The sequence below is a fragment of the Doryrhamphus excisus genome, chromosome 4 (assembly GCF_030265055.1).
Source record: "Doryrhamphus excisus isolate RoL2022-K1 chromosome 4, RoL_Dexc_1.0, whole genome shotgun sequence".
In the NCBI taxonomy this organism is placed as follows: domain Eukaryota; kingdom Metazoa; phylum Chordata; class Actinopteri; order Syngnathiformes; family Syngnathidae; genus Doryrhamphus; species Doryrhamphus excisus.
The window spans coordinates 17741027-17763268 of NC_080469.1; the positions used below are offsets into that span (position 1 = coordinate 17741027).

General features: G+C 45.1%; 1 protein-coding gene across 3 annotated transcripts in view; it reads left to right on the top strand.

Annotated features, from left to right (window-relative positions):
- Positions 1-1512: 1512 nt before the first annotated feature.
- Positions 1513-22242, top strand: part of ptch1 (patched 1) — a 60543-nt gene continuing 39813 nt past the window's right edge. For all 3 annotated transcript variants that reach the window (XM_058069900.1, XM_058069901.1, XM_058069902.1), the window contains exons 1-2: positions 1513-2105; positions 2832-3024. In XM_058069900.1, coding sequence (XP_057925883.1) covers positions 1914-2105; positions 2832-3024 — 385 coding nt within the window. In that variant the 5' untranslated portion in view covers positions 1513-1913. The remainder of the gene's footprint in view (positions 2106-2831; positions 3025-22242) is intronic.

The window sequence follows — 22242 nt, forward strand, 5'->3', positions numbered from 1 at the left end:
TCATTACAAACTCTTTACATTGTATGTTTTTTAGTACAAGTAAAATAATGTTTCTCATGAAAGTTGGAGGTGTCAAGGTAGAGACATGCCTTTTATGGCGTAAAAAAAACTTCCATGTTACAGAATACTGTAAAAACACAATTTGTGTTGGATACACATGACAGGGGTCTATTAAACTCATGAAAAACATGCAGCTTGGTGAAAATTGGATTTAGCGCCTTTTGGTTGCAAGCTCTTCATTTGTTGGCGAGCCTTTTCTAGTCCTGCTGATGGCGGTGTTGCGAATTGCAAGCTATGTAGGCGTCAACTCCCAAGCTCACAAAGAAGGAGAAAACATGTCGGCCATGTTTGAATCGAATCATCGGTGAAGTTTATAGCTAGTTTCTTCGTGCATACATTGGAGAAGACAGCGATGGCAACAGCTCTTTAACTTTTAAGCCAGAGGGAACGTACAAAAAACAATTTCTTCTAGTTACCAGTTTCTCCTATTTTCTGTGCTCTTGCCTCTTCCTGTCTGGACGTGAATGAGCAAGACGACTAATGGCATATCATGCTTCCATTTTTTGGAGGTGTCACGTGACAGTGGTAACTTCCAATGGGGGGGGGGGGGGCACCCACGTTTTTCTGTCTTTTTCTTCATACAGCACGGGAGGGTGTATTCCACAGATATTTGCGAATAATTTAAAATACTGCTACCATAAGGGTGTGGAATTATTGAAGACATTACCTCCCAACCTTGGAATGATGGTGGTAAGTGCGGACATATTTTAATTTTAATTGACATATTGGAATCTTACTTCTCAGCTGAATTCCAAGGCGTATAACTAATACATTGATTGGTTGTATGAGTGTTGTACTAAGCAGTGTACCAAATAAATTGTCCAAGTAAGTGGTTGAAAACAAACACAATATTGACACCAACTGCATGTGTAATTATTTGACTTTTTGCGTTGTTAAACATTTACTACAGGTGAATGAATAATAAAGTATTTATGTTTGTTTATCTCTTAAATCACTCTTGTGGGTCATTAGTGTAGGTTGCTGCAGCAGGTGCAGTACCGATGCTGAACAGTAGGATTCCACACTGTCACGTGCAACGAACTTCCACTCACATATGGATGAGTGGTGTGGGTGGGTGTGTGTGGTGGTGGGGTGCATGCTTAATTTAAATGTTCACGCCCCTTCCCCCGCTGAATTAAAAAAAACACCTAACATACAACAAGCGGCTTTATCCCTGGGTGAGCATCCCCATGCATTGGGAGATGCACACATGAGGTCCCCCCCTCCCTGCTTGGGTGGTCCCCCCTTACTTTAGTGAGCTGTTGCTAAGCAGCTAATAATAGTCGTGTTTGCTGAGTATTTTTTGCCCTTCTGGAACCAATCAGAAGCAAGCAAACCTTGCAATCTGACAGCACCAGAGGCGGGATCTTGATTTTTTTCCCCCTTCTTTTGGGCCCCTCCTCTTTTCCTCCCTCCTTTTGCACCCCTCCTCCTCCTCCTCCAAATGGAGAGAGTTCTTTTTCTCCTCTTCTATTGAAAGTCAGAGTTGGCCGTGACGCGCGGCCCAAGGGAAGAGAGTACGCACATCTCCGCACAATGCTGCAAGCATCCAGCCTTCTGCCGTGTGGGAATCATCACTCTTTTTAAGAGACACTAACACTCTGATTTTTGGTTTGGTTTTTCTACCTCCTCTTCTTCTTCCTCATCGGTGAATGCGGTGCAAAGGCGGCGGAGACCTCCGGATCACGCAATGTTGGGATGGACGGCGCACACTATTTTGACTCGCCCTCTCCAAGCGGACTATGAGGTCCCCCCTCCGAGTGAAACTTTGTCGGATTGCGCCGCCGTCGTCGCCGTCTTTCGGGGAGACACACTCGAGTGGGAATCGCTGAGCAGCGCGCAGTCCCCGCAACATGGCCTCGGCTGCTAGTGCGCCCCCCGAGCCGGGGACAGGAGAGTCCGGCCGGCCGAGGCTAACGCGGAGGACCCAGAGGAGCTCCAGCCGCGACCTGCCGCCGCATCCTCCGCCGCAGCCGCCGGATTTGGACTACCTGCAGCGGCCGAGCTACTGCGACGCGGGCTTCGCTTTGGAACAGATCTCCCAGGTGCTTTTCTTTTTTTTTTTACACACACTTTTACACACACGTCCCGGCTTCTCGTGTCGCCTCCTCCAGCTTGTTTTGACTCCCTATTCTTGTTTCTTGATCTCTAAGACATACAACAGTCTCTCCTCATGTCAGAACATTGCATGTTGTGGTGCGTGTTGCTCCATGTGACTTTGCCTGCTTCCGCTCACAAACATCGTGTGAGTCTCCCGTTCATGGAAGGCTCCCCCAGTCCCCATTCAGGTCTCAGCACTCGTTGGACCACATGCAATGTGATTATAGTTTACATTATAGCAGGGTGCCTCCATCTTTTCCACTAAATCAAACATTTAGTTCCTAAAGACAAGCCTACATTTACAAAAGTCATCAACAGAAAGTTGCATAAATACAGAGGACTCATTGTAACAACATGACTCCCAAAACCTTTGTTTGGCATTTTGGTACACCTTCCTCCATTGCAGGTGCTGTTATTATTTGAATGTTAGATGCAGACTACTTTTATTTACCTTCTTGTTTCATGTGTGCAAAGAGCATCCATGCTTCATGTTCATAATTGCTATTACATGGAGATCATGGTTGCTCAAGGAAGGATACTATTGATTCAAAGACATGTGCTCGGGTAACACATGTCTCTACCATACATGCCTCACCTGCACAGGTAAGTGTATCATGAGCAAGTGGAACCAGACCGTTAATGCCAGTTGTCTGCTGTCTTTTTGTCTTTAGGGGAAAGCAACCGGGAGGAAAGCGCCGCTGTGGCTGAGAGCAAAGTTCCAGAGACTTTTATTCAGGCTGGGCTGTTATATACAAAAGAACTGTGGAAAGTTTTTAGTGGTGGGCCTCATGATTTTCGGAGCTTTCGCGGTGGGCTTACGAGCGGCTAATTTGGAGACGGACGTGGAGAAACTTTGGGTGGAAGGTAAGACTCTCTGGTTTGTTATTTCTTTGCATGGCTGTGGAGGAATGTACCAAACAAAGCCACGTTTAGGGGGTGCAGTTATTGTTTGCCCAAGTGTCCAAGACAACTCTAAATGCTAAATGAACTCATCAGAACTTCCTTTGCAGCATCTAAAGCTAAAATACTCCAAAAAGCAAAGTTGTAATTAAGTTCATAAGCAGCTTTTGGGGGGTAGAGGCTTTTTTTTTCTTCGCCAAAGCCGCCATTTTGTGTGTGAGTGTGTGTGTGTGTAGTGTGTGTGCCTGCCCCAGGCAGTTGAATGCTCACAGACTGTGTGTGTGGTCCCCGTTTTGGACAGCTCTCAACTTTCCAAAAAGATTTGCCTCTGGCTGAGAGGGGAGGGACGAGGAAAAGAGAGAGAGAGAGAGAGAGAGAGAGATGGGAACTTGTGTTTTGTGAGGAGGATCATAAACCTTCTTGCTTGTTGTTGCTATAGGAGGAAAACATACAGAATGAAAGAATGGCCAGAAAAAGAAAGGCTGTGCATGGGTGGTGGTGTTGTAGAGAGGAGAAGGGGGGGGGGGGGGGGGGTCACAGCGGCTGTGCTTTTTTCCTTTCTTTCTTTCCTTTGATCCACATTCCAGCACTGTGGTCTGGCGGATTCATGAATGGAAGAGCTGATGTTTTGTTTTGTTTTATATTACTCAATATGCATTGAATGTGTGCATGTGACCAATCTAGTACTTTTCCGATATAAATGGCAACTTATAGGTCTCCAGTTATACACAATGAATTTCTTAATGATGTTCTAACAGCAATATGTGTCCCCGAGAGCCTGTTTATGAGCACCAAACATGAGAAAAATCTGTCATCTTTGAGAAAAGAGGCTCTCAAATGTTTTGTTTGTTTGTCTGACATGCCCCGGGTAAGATACTCCCGTTCCAAGTGTAAAAAAAAAAAAAATCAGGCTTCACTACACATCTTAAAATAAAAACCCTGCAACCTTTTCCAACTATGCATCAGACATGGGCGCTGGAAGTTTGACCATTTTCTTTCCTCTCCAGCAAAAAACCGAGCGTAATGCCGCTATTAAAATGTGACCGCTAATGTTAGCACTGTAGCGCACGTAGTAGCTATGCTAGTGTTTGTGTTTGTGTCCTCATGTCCTTTAAGTTACACTATTGCACATGATGCATGGCATCTATTATGTTGAAGTTACAGTGCACACTCTGATGGAGATAGGCATGGACCAACACAGTTCATTAGCATTAAAGCTACAGACACACCCTAACTCTAACGGCTAACTCTAACACACTCCCAGTCGACTACTGTGACTTAAATAAATTTGATGGAAAAATAATACCGTAAAACAGGGTTATAAGGGACGGTGGGGTAATAAGGGACAATTTTCCGGAAAATGTTTTTTGAACGATTTGTTCAAGAATATATGCTTCTTTGAAAAAAAACACAAAGCAGCTTCCTGTTTAACATGAAAAGGCAGAATTACATTTAAAACATTTTCCCAAATATTGTCCCTTATGACCCCGAAAATTGTCCCTTATTACCCCGCAATCCTTTTATAACCTCGTTTTACGGTATATATGTTTTAGGCTCCAAAATACAGTTGTCTTATAAATGTATGTCCAAAGCCAAACTGTTATTAGATTCAATTGTCTTGGTTTGTTGAGCTTGATCAGATACACAAAAACTACCGCTAGATGTCTACAGCATCAACTCTTACTGTTTGACTGACCTGTTCACACACACACACACACACACACACACACCAGGCCTCAGTGGTTTCATAGGTCCTGTACATGAGGGTTTCCAGATGTTGGTAGGGAGAGATCTGTTTGTTTAGATTAGACTACACAGCTGAGGGATAGATTAGTTCTGCCTGGACCGTGGAACGCCATGCATTGGTGTGGTGGTGGTGATGATGATGATGATGGGTGGGAGGGGGCGTACTGGCCCATCGTCCTAGAGGAAAGAGAAGAGGGAATGAGCAGGACGAAGCGGCTGTTTATGTTTCATTTGGAGCTGCCCTCCGCAGCCGACCCGTGATCGACCCCGCCTGGGAAGCTGTGTGGGCCTCGTGGACGCACATGCACTGGCCTCGGAACTACTACGGCGAGGTTCTGACGCTGCCCCCTTTTTACCCGCATGATGTCTTTTTCACTCAGTGCTCACTCAACAGTATTTATAAACAATCTGACACAGGAAGTTGTGTTTATTAGACAAAGAGACAGAGAGCGATGTGGACCGAGAGGCTTGCATACACAGAGAGTTGAACTTGTCAAACCTCACGGGCTGCTTTTGCTAAATATTATGCTCAGGATCTTTCCCCGCCTCCTCAGCGTGGATAAATGCCATGTTTATGCCAACTGCGGCACTCGAAGGAAGTCATTTGCTCAAACAGGAAGTTGTAGTATTGTTGTTTTGCACACCCCTCATCCCGCCCCGACCTCCAACTGACTCGTTGCTGCTCATCCTCCAAAGTTTCAAGTTGCAGATGAGTCATGAGGATTTCCCGATTATCCGCTTTTAAACCGTATCCATGATGATGCAGGGACCAGGAGGGAATAAGGAATAAGACCCCCTCGTATATATTTTTTTAAAGCGCTCCACCCGGCTGCAAAATGGAAAACGGAGCCATCCCTCAGCATTCTGGGTCCAAGCAAACACAGGCCAAATTGTTAAGAAAATAGCCGCACCACCTGCCTCTAATTAAAACAGTATCACATAAACATCAACTTTCCTGTAGGACGGGCCCTCACGTGTTAATGTCATTTCTGGACTATAAGGAAGGCCGGGAACGTGGCTCGACCTGAACACCATTGATGGGGGGGGGGGGGGGGGGGGGAGAATGTGCATCTAGATTTAGCTTCCATTTACGCAAGAACATGTACTATCCACTGCCCGTCGGGAATCATAGAAATTGGATTTCTATATACCATCATCAAACTTTTAACTGTACAGCTAAGGTTTTTGATGTAATTAACAGTTTTAATGGCCATACAAGTGTAATAATAGCTGATCTCTGTAATATTCATGTGCTAAACTCCTCCCCTTAATGTTGTTATACTTATGTTGACAAAAAGTTAAAATAAATCAAGCTGCAGCACTTCCCCTGATGCTCGGTGACTAGAGTTTCAACGTTTTTTCACCGACTTAGCCGACGTTTCCGGTTGCCGCCTCGACATATTTAGTACAGGACGGGGCTGGTAAGTGTTTGTGAGGACATGCCGCTAGGGAATCTTCCGTCTCCTCACGGTTATAGCATTTTATTCACATGGTCAAGTTCCACGAGATTCTGCGTTTAACATTAGATTCTGTTTTTATTGTCGAATCCGTAATTCCGTTGGTGATTGCGTTAAAACGGAATCATCAAAATTTCTGACTGATGAATGTCATGGTCTGGACAAGGACATGTTGCTATGGGTTGTCATTTTTAAAGCAGAACACTTGAAGGGAGGGAGGAACCTGGGTCCAGAGTGCTCTTGGGAGGTGGGGGCACGGTGTTGAGGCCAGGGGCCACAGGGGTAGACCCCCGGGACCCTGAGGTCATCTTGTAGAGGCCCCCGCTATTTAAAACCTCACCTGATACTCAACCTGTGGCCTGGGTGCAGAGTGAAGAGTCTCAGCAGAGGGGAAAGATGGTGGAGAATGGTGGTGGGGGGGTTGGCTACAGCTGTCCCCCAATTATTGTTTGTGTTTTGCATGTAAGTGTGTGTGTGTGTGCGTGCTGATATCCCTGTTATTGTCCTTTACTCTAGCAATATTTGTTCAATGAACTCTGAGGGCAATGATTAGGATATTAACACTATGCACGATACATAACCTATATAATCTGTTCCAGGGTCAAAGCCGTACCATCTTCCAATGGCGAAAATGTTTTTCTGACCTATTATGTTGTATTATCGTGTAAAACGATGCCAAAGTTTCAGATAATGAGGTTTGAGCATTTGGAAGTGAGTTAGGAATGGCTCTGAACGCTCTGTTTCAGAGAGTTTTTCCAACACCAGCTCAATGTGACGTCACAGTGAGCCATGTATGGCCATGGCCGGGCACAAGCTATACAAACTGAGTGGGACCAATCACAGCGAAGTGGGTGGAATAAATTGTGGGTTGGAGTTCACAACTCAATACAAAGGGTCGGAATGGAGCACAATAGGTCCCCGTTAACAGTTAACATGCTGTTTTCTTCAAAACAATATTGTCTCTTCAGCCAGCCAGGCTTAGTGTACCATGAAAATGTCAATTTTTGGTTCTATGTTGCCTTTAAAAAAAACAAAAAAACAACATCAACTGGTTTCCTTCTGTGGTGGAAAAACTTTTTTGATGCTCACTGAACTGAAGTCTTGTGTGACTTCTAAAGTTTTATGCAACTTTAAAATATATTTTATGACTTAAAGGGACATACTCTTATATCCGTCTAACCATCCATTTTCTTTACCGCTCGTCCTTGTCTTCGTGTGAGAGGCGTGGTACACCCTGGACTGGTCGCCAGCCAATCACAGGGCACATATAGACAAACAACCATTCACACTCACATTCATACCTATGGACAATTTACAGTCTCTCGATTAATATGCATGTTTTTGGAATGTGGGAGGAAGCCGGAGTCCCTGGAGGAAAGACCCACACTGTCATACTTTTATATAATACCTTTTAATGTCTTGCTTATATGTTTATTTATTCTGTAGATGTATTGTATGTCTGTAAAACTCTTTGGTTCTTTGCAGTTGTTACAAATAAAGTTGGATTGGATTATAATATAGAGCAGGGGCCGGGAACCTTTTTGGCTACAAGAGCCATGAAGACCAGATATTTTAAAATGTGTATCTGTGAGAGCCATATACGTTTTTTTAAACATTGAATGCAATAAAATGTGTACATTTTTATGTAAGACCAACAGTTTTAGATATAATGGGCTCTAATTACGTAGACCAGGCACACTACCCCACGCCAAGGGGGTGTGGCCAGCACACTTTTGTGAGCAGTGCAGTGTCCAATAATAAATCAAATACTTGCTGCCATTAATGCAACTTCTGCTGCTGCATAGTTTTGCACCGTACTCAGTATATTTCATTCTTTTGGCCATCTTTGCCAGAAGGCTTGGTTCTGCAGCTTTAGCTAGGTGACTATTTGACTAAAGGAGGAAAGTTTACATTTACATCTTAATGACCGCGGTAGACTACCGCATTACCCAGTAATAATCGAGTTTTGGTGTTTGACCTGGAAAATATCATCAGGAAAGATAGATATGGTCGGCCGTATTGCAGTAGAAAATAGATGGACGGATTAAAATGCATAAGAAAGTTGTTGATTTTTAATATTTTTAACAGTGATTTCTGTGATGTTTACTTTAAAATCTTAGCAAACATACATTTTTATTGTGGTAAATGCTTGAGAGCCAGATACAGTCATCAAAAGAGCCCTACCTGGCTCCCGAGCCATAGGTTCCCTACCTCTGATATAGAGGTTCCACTGTTTACTGTTATTAAAGACCTGTAACTCCACATTACAACACGATTTGATAGGAGCTGTGAACTGTCTATTCCTCCCTCATCTGTTTTGCATCGTGTGCAATTAAGAGCTGACTTGACAAAAGAGTTAACGGTTATTTTGTTGCGGTGCTTGACATCCTTTCTTTTGGCTGAGGATGAAGCGGGGTTGAGTTGGGCGGGTGGGTGGTGATTGTGGCTTGCATGTATGGCTGGATGATCCAGCTTTTTTTTATGTGAGCTCTCAGAGCTCTCCTTGTAGATGCATGGGTGCAAATAGAACACACGCAGGGCAGAGTTGGAATTTTGGTTGAGTCCGACAAGGCTTGCTATGCTATTTTCTCCTATTCATTTTTTTTCTCCAACAGCCACTGTGATTCGGCAAGAACTCAAACATGACCACACATCCCATCGTCTATCTTTGCTGTGACATCCTCTTTTATTGCTTAGCAATCTATTTATTCGCATCTCAGGCAAGTATTTAGCAGTTTTCTAGTATGGATAAGATTCCAAGGGTGTTTTGTGAAATTTTACAGTTTGATGAGAAGCACAGACTAGCTGTTAGCTGGGATTTAGTGTGGCACACGTGTGACAACGACGCCATGTTTAAACCTAATTTGAAAACAGCTTTGTGTACATTATGTGAAACACTCTCTTGAAACACTCTCTTTTTTTAAGTGCTGTGTGTGTGTGTATGTGGTGCAAGGTGGACGCACATTCATTCAAGATGCCTCCGAGCCCTGTGTTTACATTGTGCATTCTTCCAGGCGCTCTTATTCAAAAAGCAGAGGCCTGCGAATGACCGAGCACAGGAGTACTGTGCAGAGAATTACCCTCCTCCCTTCTTCACTCCCTCTCTTGCTCGTTCTGCTTCTCTTTGCCAGAAAGGTCTCTCTCTTTTGCCCCCCCCCAACTTCTCCCTCCTTGACTCCCCTATCCCTGGCTGGAGAGAGTGGCCTCAGAATGCCAGATGTATTACAGAGTGAGCCACGGCAATGTAAACACTCAGGCCTGCCATGAGAGCAGGGTGGTCTGGCTTCCCTCCTTCCCTCCCTCTTTCCCTTGCCTCCCTCCCAGCACTGACTGCCAGAGGGGTGGAGAAAGCCACAAACAGCAGAGGGCGAGTGTGCTTGTAGCTGGAGCATAGTAGGGCAGTGTTTTTTGTACCTCCACCGCGCCATCCAAACTGTACTTTTTCAATGCAATGCACACATATACTATAAAGTGTTTGGATGCCCTCCAGCCTCTCTTCTGGACACACACACACGCATACAGTAATTTGTAATTGTGATTGTAATTCCTGCAGCAAGGCGTCATAGAATCTGGCAGCTCCAATGATACCACACATGCGCACGCAAGGCATAATAAAGATTTACAGATACAAAAACTTTTCCTGTGTTGCACAATTTGTTTTAGTGTGTGTGATGGAGGCATTCAAGCAGGGGGCAATGTGTGTGTGAGAGCCTTGGTGTAGGATTGGATTGTGTTATTGATACTAAATAGTCAATATACTGTCTTATTCAAACATGTATGCATCAAGAAATATACTATGAAAACTACCAAAAAGAAACAGTGTGCCTTGGTGTTATGCTAATAGTTGAGTTTATTTATTGCACAATTCAACATGTCTGAAAAGGTGTCGGAAGAGTCACAGCTTAATTATCCTATCCTTTCTCTGTGTCTCAGCAGTTAATGATAGTTTATTCACTTCCTGTGTTTAACATGTAACATTTTCTTCAATTGCGTATGATTATCTCATACAGTATATAAAACATTTAACAGCAGAACAAGTCCTGTATTGCCTTACCTGCACTACCGTAGTGTCCAATAACTGACATCCAAGTGTTGATTTTAAACATACTTTAGCTTATGTGTAAGGGCATGGGTCGGCAACCTTGAATATAAATTACCCCCTCGCTCACAAAAGAAAAATAGACTGGAGCCGCAAAATATAATTTAAAGCTTAATATAATTTAACTTTTGATTTTGATTGACTTCCAGTTTTGGAGGGAATTTTGGGGTATCAAAGTAGTTCAGAGGAGAAAAAGCAAAGTTGATCGAGTATAGGGTCTCCCAGAAAGTCAGATTTTTTTCCGAACTCATTACAAAGATGCATATACATAAAATACTTGAGCATGAGGCCACATGCGGCTCTGGAGCCTGTATTAGGGGTTATAAAACACCCAGTGTTGTATAAAAAGATCCAACCCTTAAACTATATAATGAAAAATAAATGTAAATGTAAAGTACATTTATTTATTGGTAACAAAGTGGCTAACTTGTCAAACTTTTCTTGCCACTGCACATATTGCTACCAAAATCGTCAACAAACTATAATGCCTGTGCTTGTCATTAAGGAAGATGTAGTCACCCATGCAATTCCAACTACAAATGTAAGATATTTTGTACGACACTCTTGTTTTACTGTAAAACGTTCCTTACATTAAAGCAGTAAAACACAACACGATGAAAATAGTTGTGCGCACAAGATAACCCTCGCTAGCTTCCATTCACGCTCTGTAAGAGGAAAATCCAGCCAACTTTCACCGGCACCTTTACGTCATTTCAACCTGTATAGGTCTGGACAGTGATTTTGTGTCACACACAAACATTCCTCCTCCTCACGATGACGGCATTTCATTCATCTTATACAGTATATCCATCTGAAACAAACTCGCCGTCAATCGTGTGGGACTTCTCAGGTTTGCAGAGGAAGACAATTGAAAAGTTCAAAAAGGTTTGCCATAAACAACCAGATGTTTTGTTAAGAGTGGTGATGTCATGATATTCGATGAGGACAGTTGCCCAGGTACAGTTTGTCAAATCCAACCCAGGTGTGCACAAATCAAAGTCCAATTTAAACTGTAAAAATAATAGGTATAAAACGTTATTGGATGTTAGTGTCAGTCTTATAAAGCAGGATGTAATTGGTATAGCCTTGAAGAATATACAGTATATTCAATTATTCATTAATTTTTTACCGCTTATCCCTGGAGGGGGTCGGGGGGCTGATGGAGCCTATCCCAGCTGTCTTTGAGTGAGAGGCGGGGTACACCCTGTACTGGTCGCCAGCCAATAACAGGGCACATATAAACAAACAACCATTCACACTCACATTTATATCTATGGACAATTTGGAGTCGTCAATTAACCTAGCATGTTTTTGGAATGTGGGAGGAAACCGGAGTACCCGGACAGAATCCACGCGTGCACGGGGAGAACATGCAAACTCCACTCCTAGTAAATATATCTCTTCATAATATAGGAATTTGGGTAAGGCTATAATAATTGACTAAATGATGGCGCTGTTTTTTTAACATTATTAACTGGTGGTGTGCATCTACCCTGTTTGAAACAGGAGTTCAGAACATGCAGGTCAAGCTTGTCCCACCTTGTTAAAACAGTTAATTTATTAAATGATCATTCATTTTTCAGTTGGACCTAGCAACGTATCAACATGGGGATTACTTTTACGGGCTTCTGATTGGCTAAATATTGATTCATAGCCGTGTGTGGACCTAGCCATAGCATGCGAGGGGGGGTTGCCGAGTGTGGAACCTTACATCCAGAAAGCAGTTCAGGTACATCTTTTGAGTTTGTATCTCACTGGTCCACCAACGTCAACTCCAAGTGACCCTTAAATTCACAATGGTTGAGGTAACCACGGCAACTTGTCATGCAAGAGCAAAGAACTTGAAAAAATGAAAACAATTGGTCCTTCAGCTTCCTCCTGCTTTGAGGACTTTGCACACTCTTTAGGAATTTGCCACTTGGGGATACCTGGAATCACGGGGACCATCTTTCCAGGAAATGACGGGGAGATGGCTGGTGGAGATTGCCTGCTCCAACCGAGGTCTGCCGGCCAATCAGCGGCTACTCGATGCAAGACAGGGCCGTGGCTCGCCTGCCTTTAATTTGATAGATGCCGATACAAAGTATGAGAAAAAGATTGAGATTTAAAGTCCAATAGAGTTTGAGTGGGGGATTTTCTCGTGATTGAATTATTCAGTCAGATACACCACAGTTATTTCTAATTGTACACCAACCGCTGTATTTTCTTCATCTACTGCTCCATCCAGTGCTTGGTGAATCTATTGGCCTTGAATAGTTTTTTTTGGAGCGATTTTTTTTGGAGGGGGGGGGTGAGACCTGAATGAAGGCAGCAACGTGGAAGAATCTGCCCATTGAGAAGTGTGTGAATGTACACCTCAGGCTGCATTGGGAGCCAGCCAACTGCTAAATACACCCATTTCAGGGCCTGCAGAGGCCGGACAGGTGATTAGCATAATCAGGGGCGAGGGTAGCCATACATATGTTAATACCGGGCGTTAGTGTGTGTGTGTGTGTGTGTTGTTGGAATGGGCTCATGAGGAACGCCGCACATGGAGGCACCACATGCATGTCACAGCATTACACCTCGACCACTCTTACACTTTTATATTGGATCATAATCGAACCTCTCTTGCTTCATCCTTTTTTCTGTTCTGTGCGGCAGCCCCCTCTGCTCTGAAAAGGGGGGAGTAAAAGACTAGGGAGGGTGGGCTTCACCCTGGGTCAGATGGGGTCTCGGCTCTCAGTGAGGGCTTTCATCACATATTTGTGGCTGTGTGCACACCTGCATTGCTGAGCCCACATTCAAAGCTTTTTTTTTAGGGGGGGTAGCAGAGTGCCGGCTTCAATCCAAATCTTACCTATGCTCCACCTACAACTACGTTTTTGTATAGCTAGAAAAAAAGCACAAATGATTATATATGGTGGCGAGAACTCATTTATTTTATTAATTACATTACATTTTTCGCATAATTAACGCATATACATCATGGAATGCCACGCCTCTCCGTGATGATGGCAGCATACGGAGTCACACAGAGTGTGCCGCTCTTTTATGGCTTTTTTTGGACTTGAACAGGATGCAGCCCGTATGCGTATTGTTATTTTATGACTTTAAAAAGTTTATGACAAATAAATCATCCAAAACAGTGGAAGTCATGTTTCAGCTCATCGCAACACCTCATTATGCCCTAAACGCATTTTGCTGCATATACAACATGTACTTTGACTAACTAACTCTGACAAAATGTTACACCCAATTAAACATAAACAGTATATATAAACAGCACAGTATTGTTATAAGTGAATCAATATGAGGGTACAGTTTTTTACCCACTGTAAACGGGAGTGTGAGCATCCAGTACATCCCCGTCTCCACTCAACTAGAGAGACAGCTGTAGCAAACGCCAAGAATGGTGGCATATTTTTGCCATTAGGATGGACTACCTTTACTAATGGCGTTTTCCGAACCACATATTTAAACAATTAGGAGTAGCATACGTCTACTGTCTGAAAAGGAGTAGGAAGAAGCAGCAGAGCTCATTTCAACATAATAATAATGGCATACATGACCACAAGAAGCCTCGACGCCTTGACAGGAAGAGACAGCAGATGGTGGTGGAAAGTTGTCTACAAGCTGAGGAAGAACAAGAGCGGGGCGTTGGGGGGGTTCTTCTCAATGATCAAAACTGTGTGAGGTGATTGGTGGCAGCAGCTGAGAGGTTTTAAAGGCAGGAAGGAGGCAAATGGGCAGGAGACACGTGTTGAGGATTTCCTGTGGTAAACCATACCTGTGGAGTGGAGATGGGATTTAAGAGTGATTTTTCTTGTCACTGCGGTTTGTTTGACACACAGTCGGGCTTATCAACCACATAGTAAGTCAAAGTCCAGTGTCACACAATACATTCAAGAAAAGTTGATTCATTTGATATTTCTTACTTACAGTATTTATTGGTGATGCACATGTAGCTGTCTGTGCCAGATAGCTGCAGGTTGCTTGCTACCCTGTGTTATGGTTAAACCAACAGGCAGTAGCACATCCAATCTGGGTGACATTTTTGGATGAGAACAGGCCTGCTCTGGAAAACATGCTGTAAAGCAAAATATGGGCCGAATGTCAGGTGGTTTAACCGTACATGTAGTACTAGCATGCCTTTTTTAAATAGCGAATTTACTGGATACAGGACATTTTACACCAAGAGACATTCATTCATTCATTTTCTACCGCTTATCCTCACAAGGCTAACGGGCATACTGGAGCCTATCCCAGCTGTCTTCGGGCACATATAGACAAACAACCATTCACACTCACATTCATACCTATGGACAATTTGGAGTCGCCAATTAACCTAGCATGTTTTTGGAATGTGGGAGGAAACCGGAGTACCCGAAGAAAACCCACGCATGCACATGCAAACTCCATAGAGAGATGCCCGAGGGTGGAATCGAACTCGGGTCTCCTAGCTCTATGGCCTGCACGCTAACCACTTGTTCACTGTGCAGCCCATGCCAACAGACATTTTTAAATCAAATTTAATTTAAAATTTAGACAGAAGTAAACATATACAATAAGTAAACTAAATAAATGTTTACTACTTTCAAGGAAATATATTGAAACTATGTGATTCAGATCGTTAGTTGGATGAGATAGTTCTCTGGCTTGTTTTGTCTGAGATTGACGATAAATAAAGTTACAGTGTGAAATACTGTGCTTTTCGTCTCATCTCCAAAATACCACAGAATTGGACAATCTCAACTTCTCAAGTTTTGGACAGCTGTGATACTACAGTGTGTATGTCTGATGGCGCTCCCAGATGTCCAAGGAATGCTTAGGTCGTTTGTATGTATGCTCAGACACTTCAGACAAAAATCAGGGGGAACGTGACATTGCACATGGAATATCTCACTATATTGATGAACTGAGGTGTTACAATGTGTGACCCAGTCACCTCCAATTTCGTTTATTTCAGGTCCGAATTGGAGCAAATGAGCATGACAGCCTGTAAATGAGTTTTCTACATGGACAGACATTTATTTTTAATTCCACTTGTGTGCTAAGATTTAACAGTCTACTCAATGTCGTTCTTATTTTTATTGCAGGGTCCTATTAGTTTCAATATGGCGTCACATCATGCATGCATAATTTTTAATAGTGTGAATGATAAACCTATTTCACCTCCTCACATTGATGACACGTGCACATTTTCTGTGGCTTAGGGCATGGGAGGTCGCCTCCTGATGCTTGGTGGTGGCGAAGGGATGACCTGGTGTTTGGGGGAGGGCTTCCTCCCCGCCACAGGGGGTTTCTGCTGATAGGGGCCCTAATCCAGCTAATCCTTTCTCTGCACACACACGCACACACACACACACACGCACTGACATAAAAGTGTACATCCATATACAGTACAGGCACACAAGTGGTCCTACATTTTAATATAACATGTAGTTAATTTGCTGGCGTGAAGTCAGTCATATCCTATAGTATTGTTGGGTAATTACTGTAACTATATACTGTGTATATATATACTGTAAGATAGTCCTTATTTCCTGTGGATGGTGCTTGTTTTATTCTTCACACTCCACGCCGACTGTTTCCTCGCTGCTGATTGTTTGTGTGCGACGCTTCTGTTGTCAAGCATGCAAGATGTGCATGCAAGGGCGTGGGGCTGCAGAAGTTGGGGTGGGGGCGAGCAGACTGACAGAGGGGCCGGGCTGATTGCCATCATGATCTGGCCAATCACAGGCCGGCCTTGAATAAAGCAAAAAAAGGGGCGAGAGTGTAAAAAGGAGCATAGTGGAGGGGGAGTTGGGGGTTTATAGCTGAAAGGAAGGCAGGAGGGAGGGGTGTGTTATGGGGGGCCACTCCTTAGAAACCCACTTTCTCTCCCTCCATTTGAGAGGGGAGCAGGGGTTAATGTTATGCAACACGCTGAATACCAACACTCACTCAAGGCTTCTCCTCCCTCGTCTAATGGTTAGAGTAGGCTCTTCATCTCTGGTCCAAGAAGCATTACGAATTTATACTATATGAGCAAAAGTAATGGGACAGGGACACGATGCTATAGTGTGATGTTGGACCGGAGAGATCTCTAGTTCATTCCAAAGGTATTTGGAGGGAGTTCTGCCATATAAAACTCATCTAAACATGCATTGTGGGAACAGAAAACAAGTCACAGGGGTCTCTCTTAACGTCTGACTGATTATTAATGAAGAACTGTGTCCCAACACCGCTCTAGGTGTTGGGACACAAGTTCGCACACTACACTATCACCAAGCGGTTTCAGATATAAACCCTGACAGCGACAACAAAAGGGTGAGAGACTGACAAAGTGTGTGATGAAGGAATTATAAGACTTTAGTGGTTTTAGTTCCCAGCAAGAGGATGATGACTGTGATGAATATACGTATGTGTGTGTTCTATAGTCCGTAAAGTGTATTTAACCAAAATAACGTACATCACAGCAGTAGTTCAAGTTAATAAAACCATACTGTATCAAATAAGTTGCATCGTGCAGTATTTGAATTAGACTAAATGTGCAAAAAAATAAAAAATAAAATGAATCACAGCGGTATTTCTGGTAAAAGCATATTGAATAAATTGACCTGGGTTTTAATTTGGTCATCATATACCGCTTGGTTTACAGCCAGCATGCAGGCCTTCATCACCTCTGTGTTGGTGAAAGGCTTTTTCAAGAATACATGCTAACCGGAGGGAAGCCATTGTTGCTTTCAGTTGTGTGGAGCAGGCCCGAGAAAAGATAATCCGGCTTTGCTAGTAGTTGTCTTTCAAAGTTTATAATTTATGCGTGCATGTATCTGAACTGAGAGGATGGACATTTTTGTTTCCTCTGAAGTCCCTCTGCGGGTTATAGCATTTACAGTGTTTAGGTTGTGCATGTTTTGTAGTCCAGTTTTCATTAGCCATGGTTACATGAGGAGTTTTTCCTCTTTCCGACTGGAATCTTTCCGAATGACCTTTCTGAAAACAATGGTATACATGGAAAGGAATATTCCAATATTTTGTGTACATGTGCTGTTATAATCAAATGGAATAGTCAATGGGGCATGTGCAGTAAAACGTAAACATCAACATCACGTGATACTCTGTATTGCGAGTTTTTGTTAGTCCAGTCTTGAAATTTAGTTTGGATCAAAAACAAACTTTCCGCAGTAGTCGAGTACTGATTGCTGGTCTCCAAGAACGTCTTGAGCTGCGTGTTACATCATATCTGAGCATTCGCTGAAAGAACGATAAATTTAAACAGGAAAAGATCAAATTCAATCTTGCTAATATTTTATAATTAAACTCGGGACATGTTTTACCTAGATATGTATTTTCTTTTTAAATAAAACTGGACTTGTGCATGGCGTATAGAAGGGTTTAGATTCTGTTCCACAGATAGCGGTAATGCACACGAAAGCTGCTTGCCAACCGCCAATAAACAACAGAAGAAGAAAAACACCACAAAGAAGAACGCAGTCTGACAACTTTCCGTTTGAGCGGGTACAAGATACCTCAATCGGATTGGGGAAAGGAATATTCCACCCCTGTGAATTCGATTATATGTTCATTCGGATTGGCACTTTTATTTCGGAATGAGGTGTATACAAAGGTTACATTCTTTCCGTTCAGCAAATAAACCGATACAATTGTAATATTTAGTTCCATGTATACATGGTTAATGTCTGCTTTTTTTTTTTAGTTGGTAGTGCCATATTTGTTCAAATGTGAGTGATCTTCCTCTAGTGCTGCTTCTTCACTTCGCTGTTGCCCCCTGTAGAGCCAAATGAAAAGTTGTGTAAGGCCGGATGTGGCCCTTGGACCAATGCAAGTGTTATATTGTTGATATAAGAAGGTATACGTTGCCTTTTAAGATGCCGACACACACTTGGGTCAACCAGTCTTGCTGAGGAGAAGGAATATGTGTCACTGAGGAAACACAGCTGTGTGTACACTCTTTCACACACACTTCCACATACCCACACTCACTCCCCACACATTTTCTTGGTCCAGCTGGGGTGTTAATTTCACCCTGAGGCTACGTGATTGTTGACCCCAAAAACGCTGTAACCTCGTGAAGTGTGGAATTCTCTGAGCCCGAGGCCGTAATGTGCTGTTTCCTGTCAAGCGAGTGCATTCCTTTGACTTGTCCCTCGTTGACCGCCCTTTGGGGTGACGGTCCTCAAGACGGCCCGACACCTTTTTCCTTTGAACCTAAACCTAAATAGGATGCGCAGCTTCCCCTATTTGTGCAATTTGCTCTTTGCAGTGGACTCGAACAGAGCTTTAACTTTTGGAGTGTTGTTGAATGTATCAGACAAGCTGGCTCGCTGAGGCACTGTCAGCATCCAAATCAGTTCCAGTTTTCAACTAACTGTTAGTTGGTCGTGTCGCTGCTCGAGCTGCATGTCACTCGGCTTAGACAAAGCCTGCTGTTAATGATGAGTATTATAAACATGCCTGTAGAATGATCAGATGGGAATGCTGCTTGGGTCCAGAATAAAAAGAAATCAAGTATGACATGGCCTCCCCTCTCCCTGTTTTGTTCTCTCGGTCTAACTGGGTGGTCCGGGCCTGGCAGAACAGACATGCTTATGTTCAACTTTCATGCCATTACAACAAACTGCAAATATTCAATCTATGCCGCTTGCAAGGACCAAACCGCATTGTTAAGTCGGAATAAGACGTAATAAAATGTTACAGATTTGTCGCCCCTCCGTGAATCACCACCTTATCATGGGTTTGAGTGCCCGAGTGATCTGAGGAGCTATGTTGTCTGGGGCTATATGCCCCTGGTAGGGTCTCCCAAGGCAAACAGGTCAGAGGTGACGGGACAGACCAAGAGTGATTCAGAAGACCCTTATGAAGAAATACAAGAGGTGGAACCGTACCTCGCCTGGATGTGGGATACCGGGGCCTCACCCTGGAGCCAGGCCCGGGGGAGGGGCTTGCAGGCGAGCGGCTGGTGGTTGTGCCTTCACCCGTAGAAGCCACACGGGATCTCCCCCTCGTAGACCCACCACCTACGGGGGCAAGCATAAGGGTCCGGTGCATTGTGTGTTGGGTGACGGTCAAGGGCGGGTGCCTGGGCGACCTGGTCTTCGGCGGCCAAATCTGGTTCTTGGGACATGGAATGTCACTTCTCTGGTGGGGAAAGAACCTGAACTTGTGCGAGAGGTTGAGATATTCCGACTAGACATAGTCAGACTCACCTCGACCCACAGTTTGGGTTCTGGAAACAAACTCCTCAAGAGGGGCTGGACCTTGTTCTACTCTGGAGTTGCTGCAGGGCAGAGGCGGCGAGCTGGTGTGGGCTTATTAATAGCCCCCCGGCTTGGTGCCTCTGTGTTGGAGTCAGCCCCGGTGAACGAGAGGGTCATTTCCCTACGCCTTCGGGCTGGGGAAAGGGTTCTGACGGTCATTTGTGTGTACGCGCCAAAAGGCAGTTCACAGTACCTGGCCTTCTTGGAGCCCATCAGGGGGGTGCTGGAGAGCACCCCAGCTGGTGACTCCGTCGTTCTACTGGGAGACTTCAACGCCCATGTGGGCAATGACAGTGTGACTTGGAGGGGCGTGATTGGGATGAACGGCCTCCCTGATCTGAACCCGTGTGGTGTGATGTTACTGGACTTCTGTGCAAACCACATTTTGTCCATAACTAACGCCATGTTTGAACATAGGGATGTCCATAAGTGCACTTGGCACCAGGACACCCTAGGCCGCAGGTCTATGATCGACTTTGTAGTCGTATCATCAGACCTGCGTCCGCATGTTCTGGACACACGGGTGAAGAGAGGGGCTGAGCTGTCAACTGATCACCACCTGGTGATGAGTTGGATTAGATGGCGGGGGAGGATGCTGGACAGACCTGGTAGACACAAACGAGTAGTGAGGGTGTGCTGGGAACGTCTGGCAGAGTCTCCTGTTCGTCGAGTCTTCAACTCTCACCTCTGGCAGAGCTTCTCCTGCATCCCGGGGGAGGACTAGGATATTGAGTCCGAATGGGCCATATTCCGTGCCTCCATTACTGAGGCGGCTGACCTGAGCTGCGGCCGCAAGGTGGTCGGTGCCACTCGTGGCGGCAGGCCCCGAACCCGATGGTGGACACCAGAGGTCAGGGCTGCCGTCAAGCTGAAGAAGGAGTCCTATCGGGCATTGATGGCTTGTGGGACTCCGGAAGCAGCTGACAGGTACTGTCAGGCCAAACGGTTCGCGGCTTTGGCGGTTGTTGAGGCAAAAACTTGGGTTTGGGAGGAATTCGGTGAGGCCATGGAGCACGACTTTTGGTTGGCCTCGAAGAGGTTCTGGCAAACCGTCCAGCGCCTCAGAAAAGGGAAGCAGTGCCCAGTCCACACTGTTTACAGTGGAGACGGGGGCCTGCTGACCTCGACTGGGGATGTAGTCGGACGGTGGAAGGAATACTTTGAGGCCCTTCTCAATCCCACTGACATACCTTCCATAGAGGAAGCAGAGTCTGAGGACACATACGTGGACAGTGCCATCACCATGGCTGAGGTATCTGGGGTGGCTAAGACGCTCCCCAGTGGCAAAGCTCCGGGGGTGGACGAGTTCCGCCCAGAATTCCTCAAGGCTCTGGATGTTGAGGGACTGTCTTGGCTGACACGTCTCTTCATCATTGCGTGGAAGTCGGGAACAGTACCTTTGGATTGGCAGACCGGGGCGGTGGTCCCCCTTTTCAAGAAGACCGGAGGGTGTGTTCCAACTATAGGGGGATCACACTCCTCAGCCTCCCTGGGAAAGTCTATTCCAGGGTGCTGGAGAGAAGGGTACGACCGTTGGTCCAACCTTTGTTAGAAGAGGTCCAATGCGGTTTTCGTCCTGGTCGTGGAACACTGGACCAGTTCTACACACTCACGAGGGTGCTTGAGGGTGCATGGGAATTTGCCCAACCAGTCTACATGTGCTTTGTGGATCTGGAAAAGGCATTCGACTGTGTCCCTCGTGGCGTCCTTTGGGGGGTGCTCCGGGAGTACGGGATTGGTGGCGCGCTACTACGTGCTATCCGGTCCTTGTACAAACGGGGCAAGAGTCTGGTTCGCATTGCCAGTAGTAAGTCGAGCCTGTTTCCGGTAAACGTTGGCCTACGCCAAGGCTGCCCTTTGTCACCGATTCTGTTCACAAAGGTGTTGAGGGAGTCCAGTTCAGGAGCTTTAGAATCTCATCTCTGCTATTTGCAGATGATGTGGTGCTTATGGACTCTTCGGGCTGCGACCTTCAGCGTTTACTGGGACAATTTGCATCTGAGTGTGAAGCGTCTGGGATGAGACTCAGTACCTCCAAATCAGAGGCCATGGTTCTCAGTCGGAAAAGGGTGGAGTGCTCCCTCCGGGTTGGGAATGAGGTCCTGCCCCAGGTGGAGGAGTTTAAGTATCTCGGGGTCTTGTTCACGAGTGAGGAAAAGTGGGAGCGTGAGGTCGACAGACGGATCGGTCAGTCATCCGGGAGGGACTCTGAGTAGAGCCGCTTCTCCTCCACATCGAGAGGAGTCAGTTGAGGTGGCTCGGGCATCTAGTCCGGATGCCTCCCGGACGCCTCCCTGGTGAGGTGTTCCGGGCATGCCCAGCCGGGAAAAGGCCCCGGGGCAGACCTAGGACACGCTGGAGGAATTATGTCTCACAGCTGGCCTGGGAACGCCTTGTTGTCCTCCCGGTGGAGCACAAGTAGCATCATCATTTGTTCTTAGTGCAGAGCAAAGCCACAGTCATGTCCGCCTGGCTTTAACTTTATCTGCCTTGCATCTTCAACAAAAATATGTGTCGGATTTGGACACCATGGCAGATGAGCAACATCCCTCCAACAAATCAATCAAAACAGTCAATGCTCCGACTCAAATTTTCAGGTGGCTACAGTCATGCCTGGACTACGTGGACTGAATGTGTG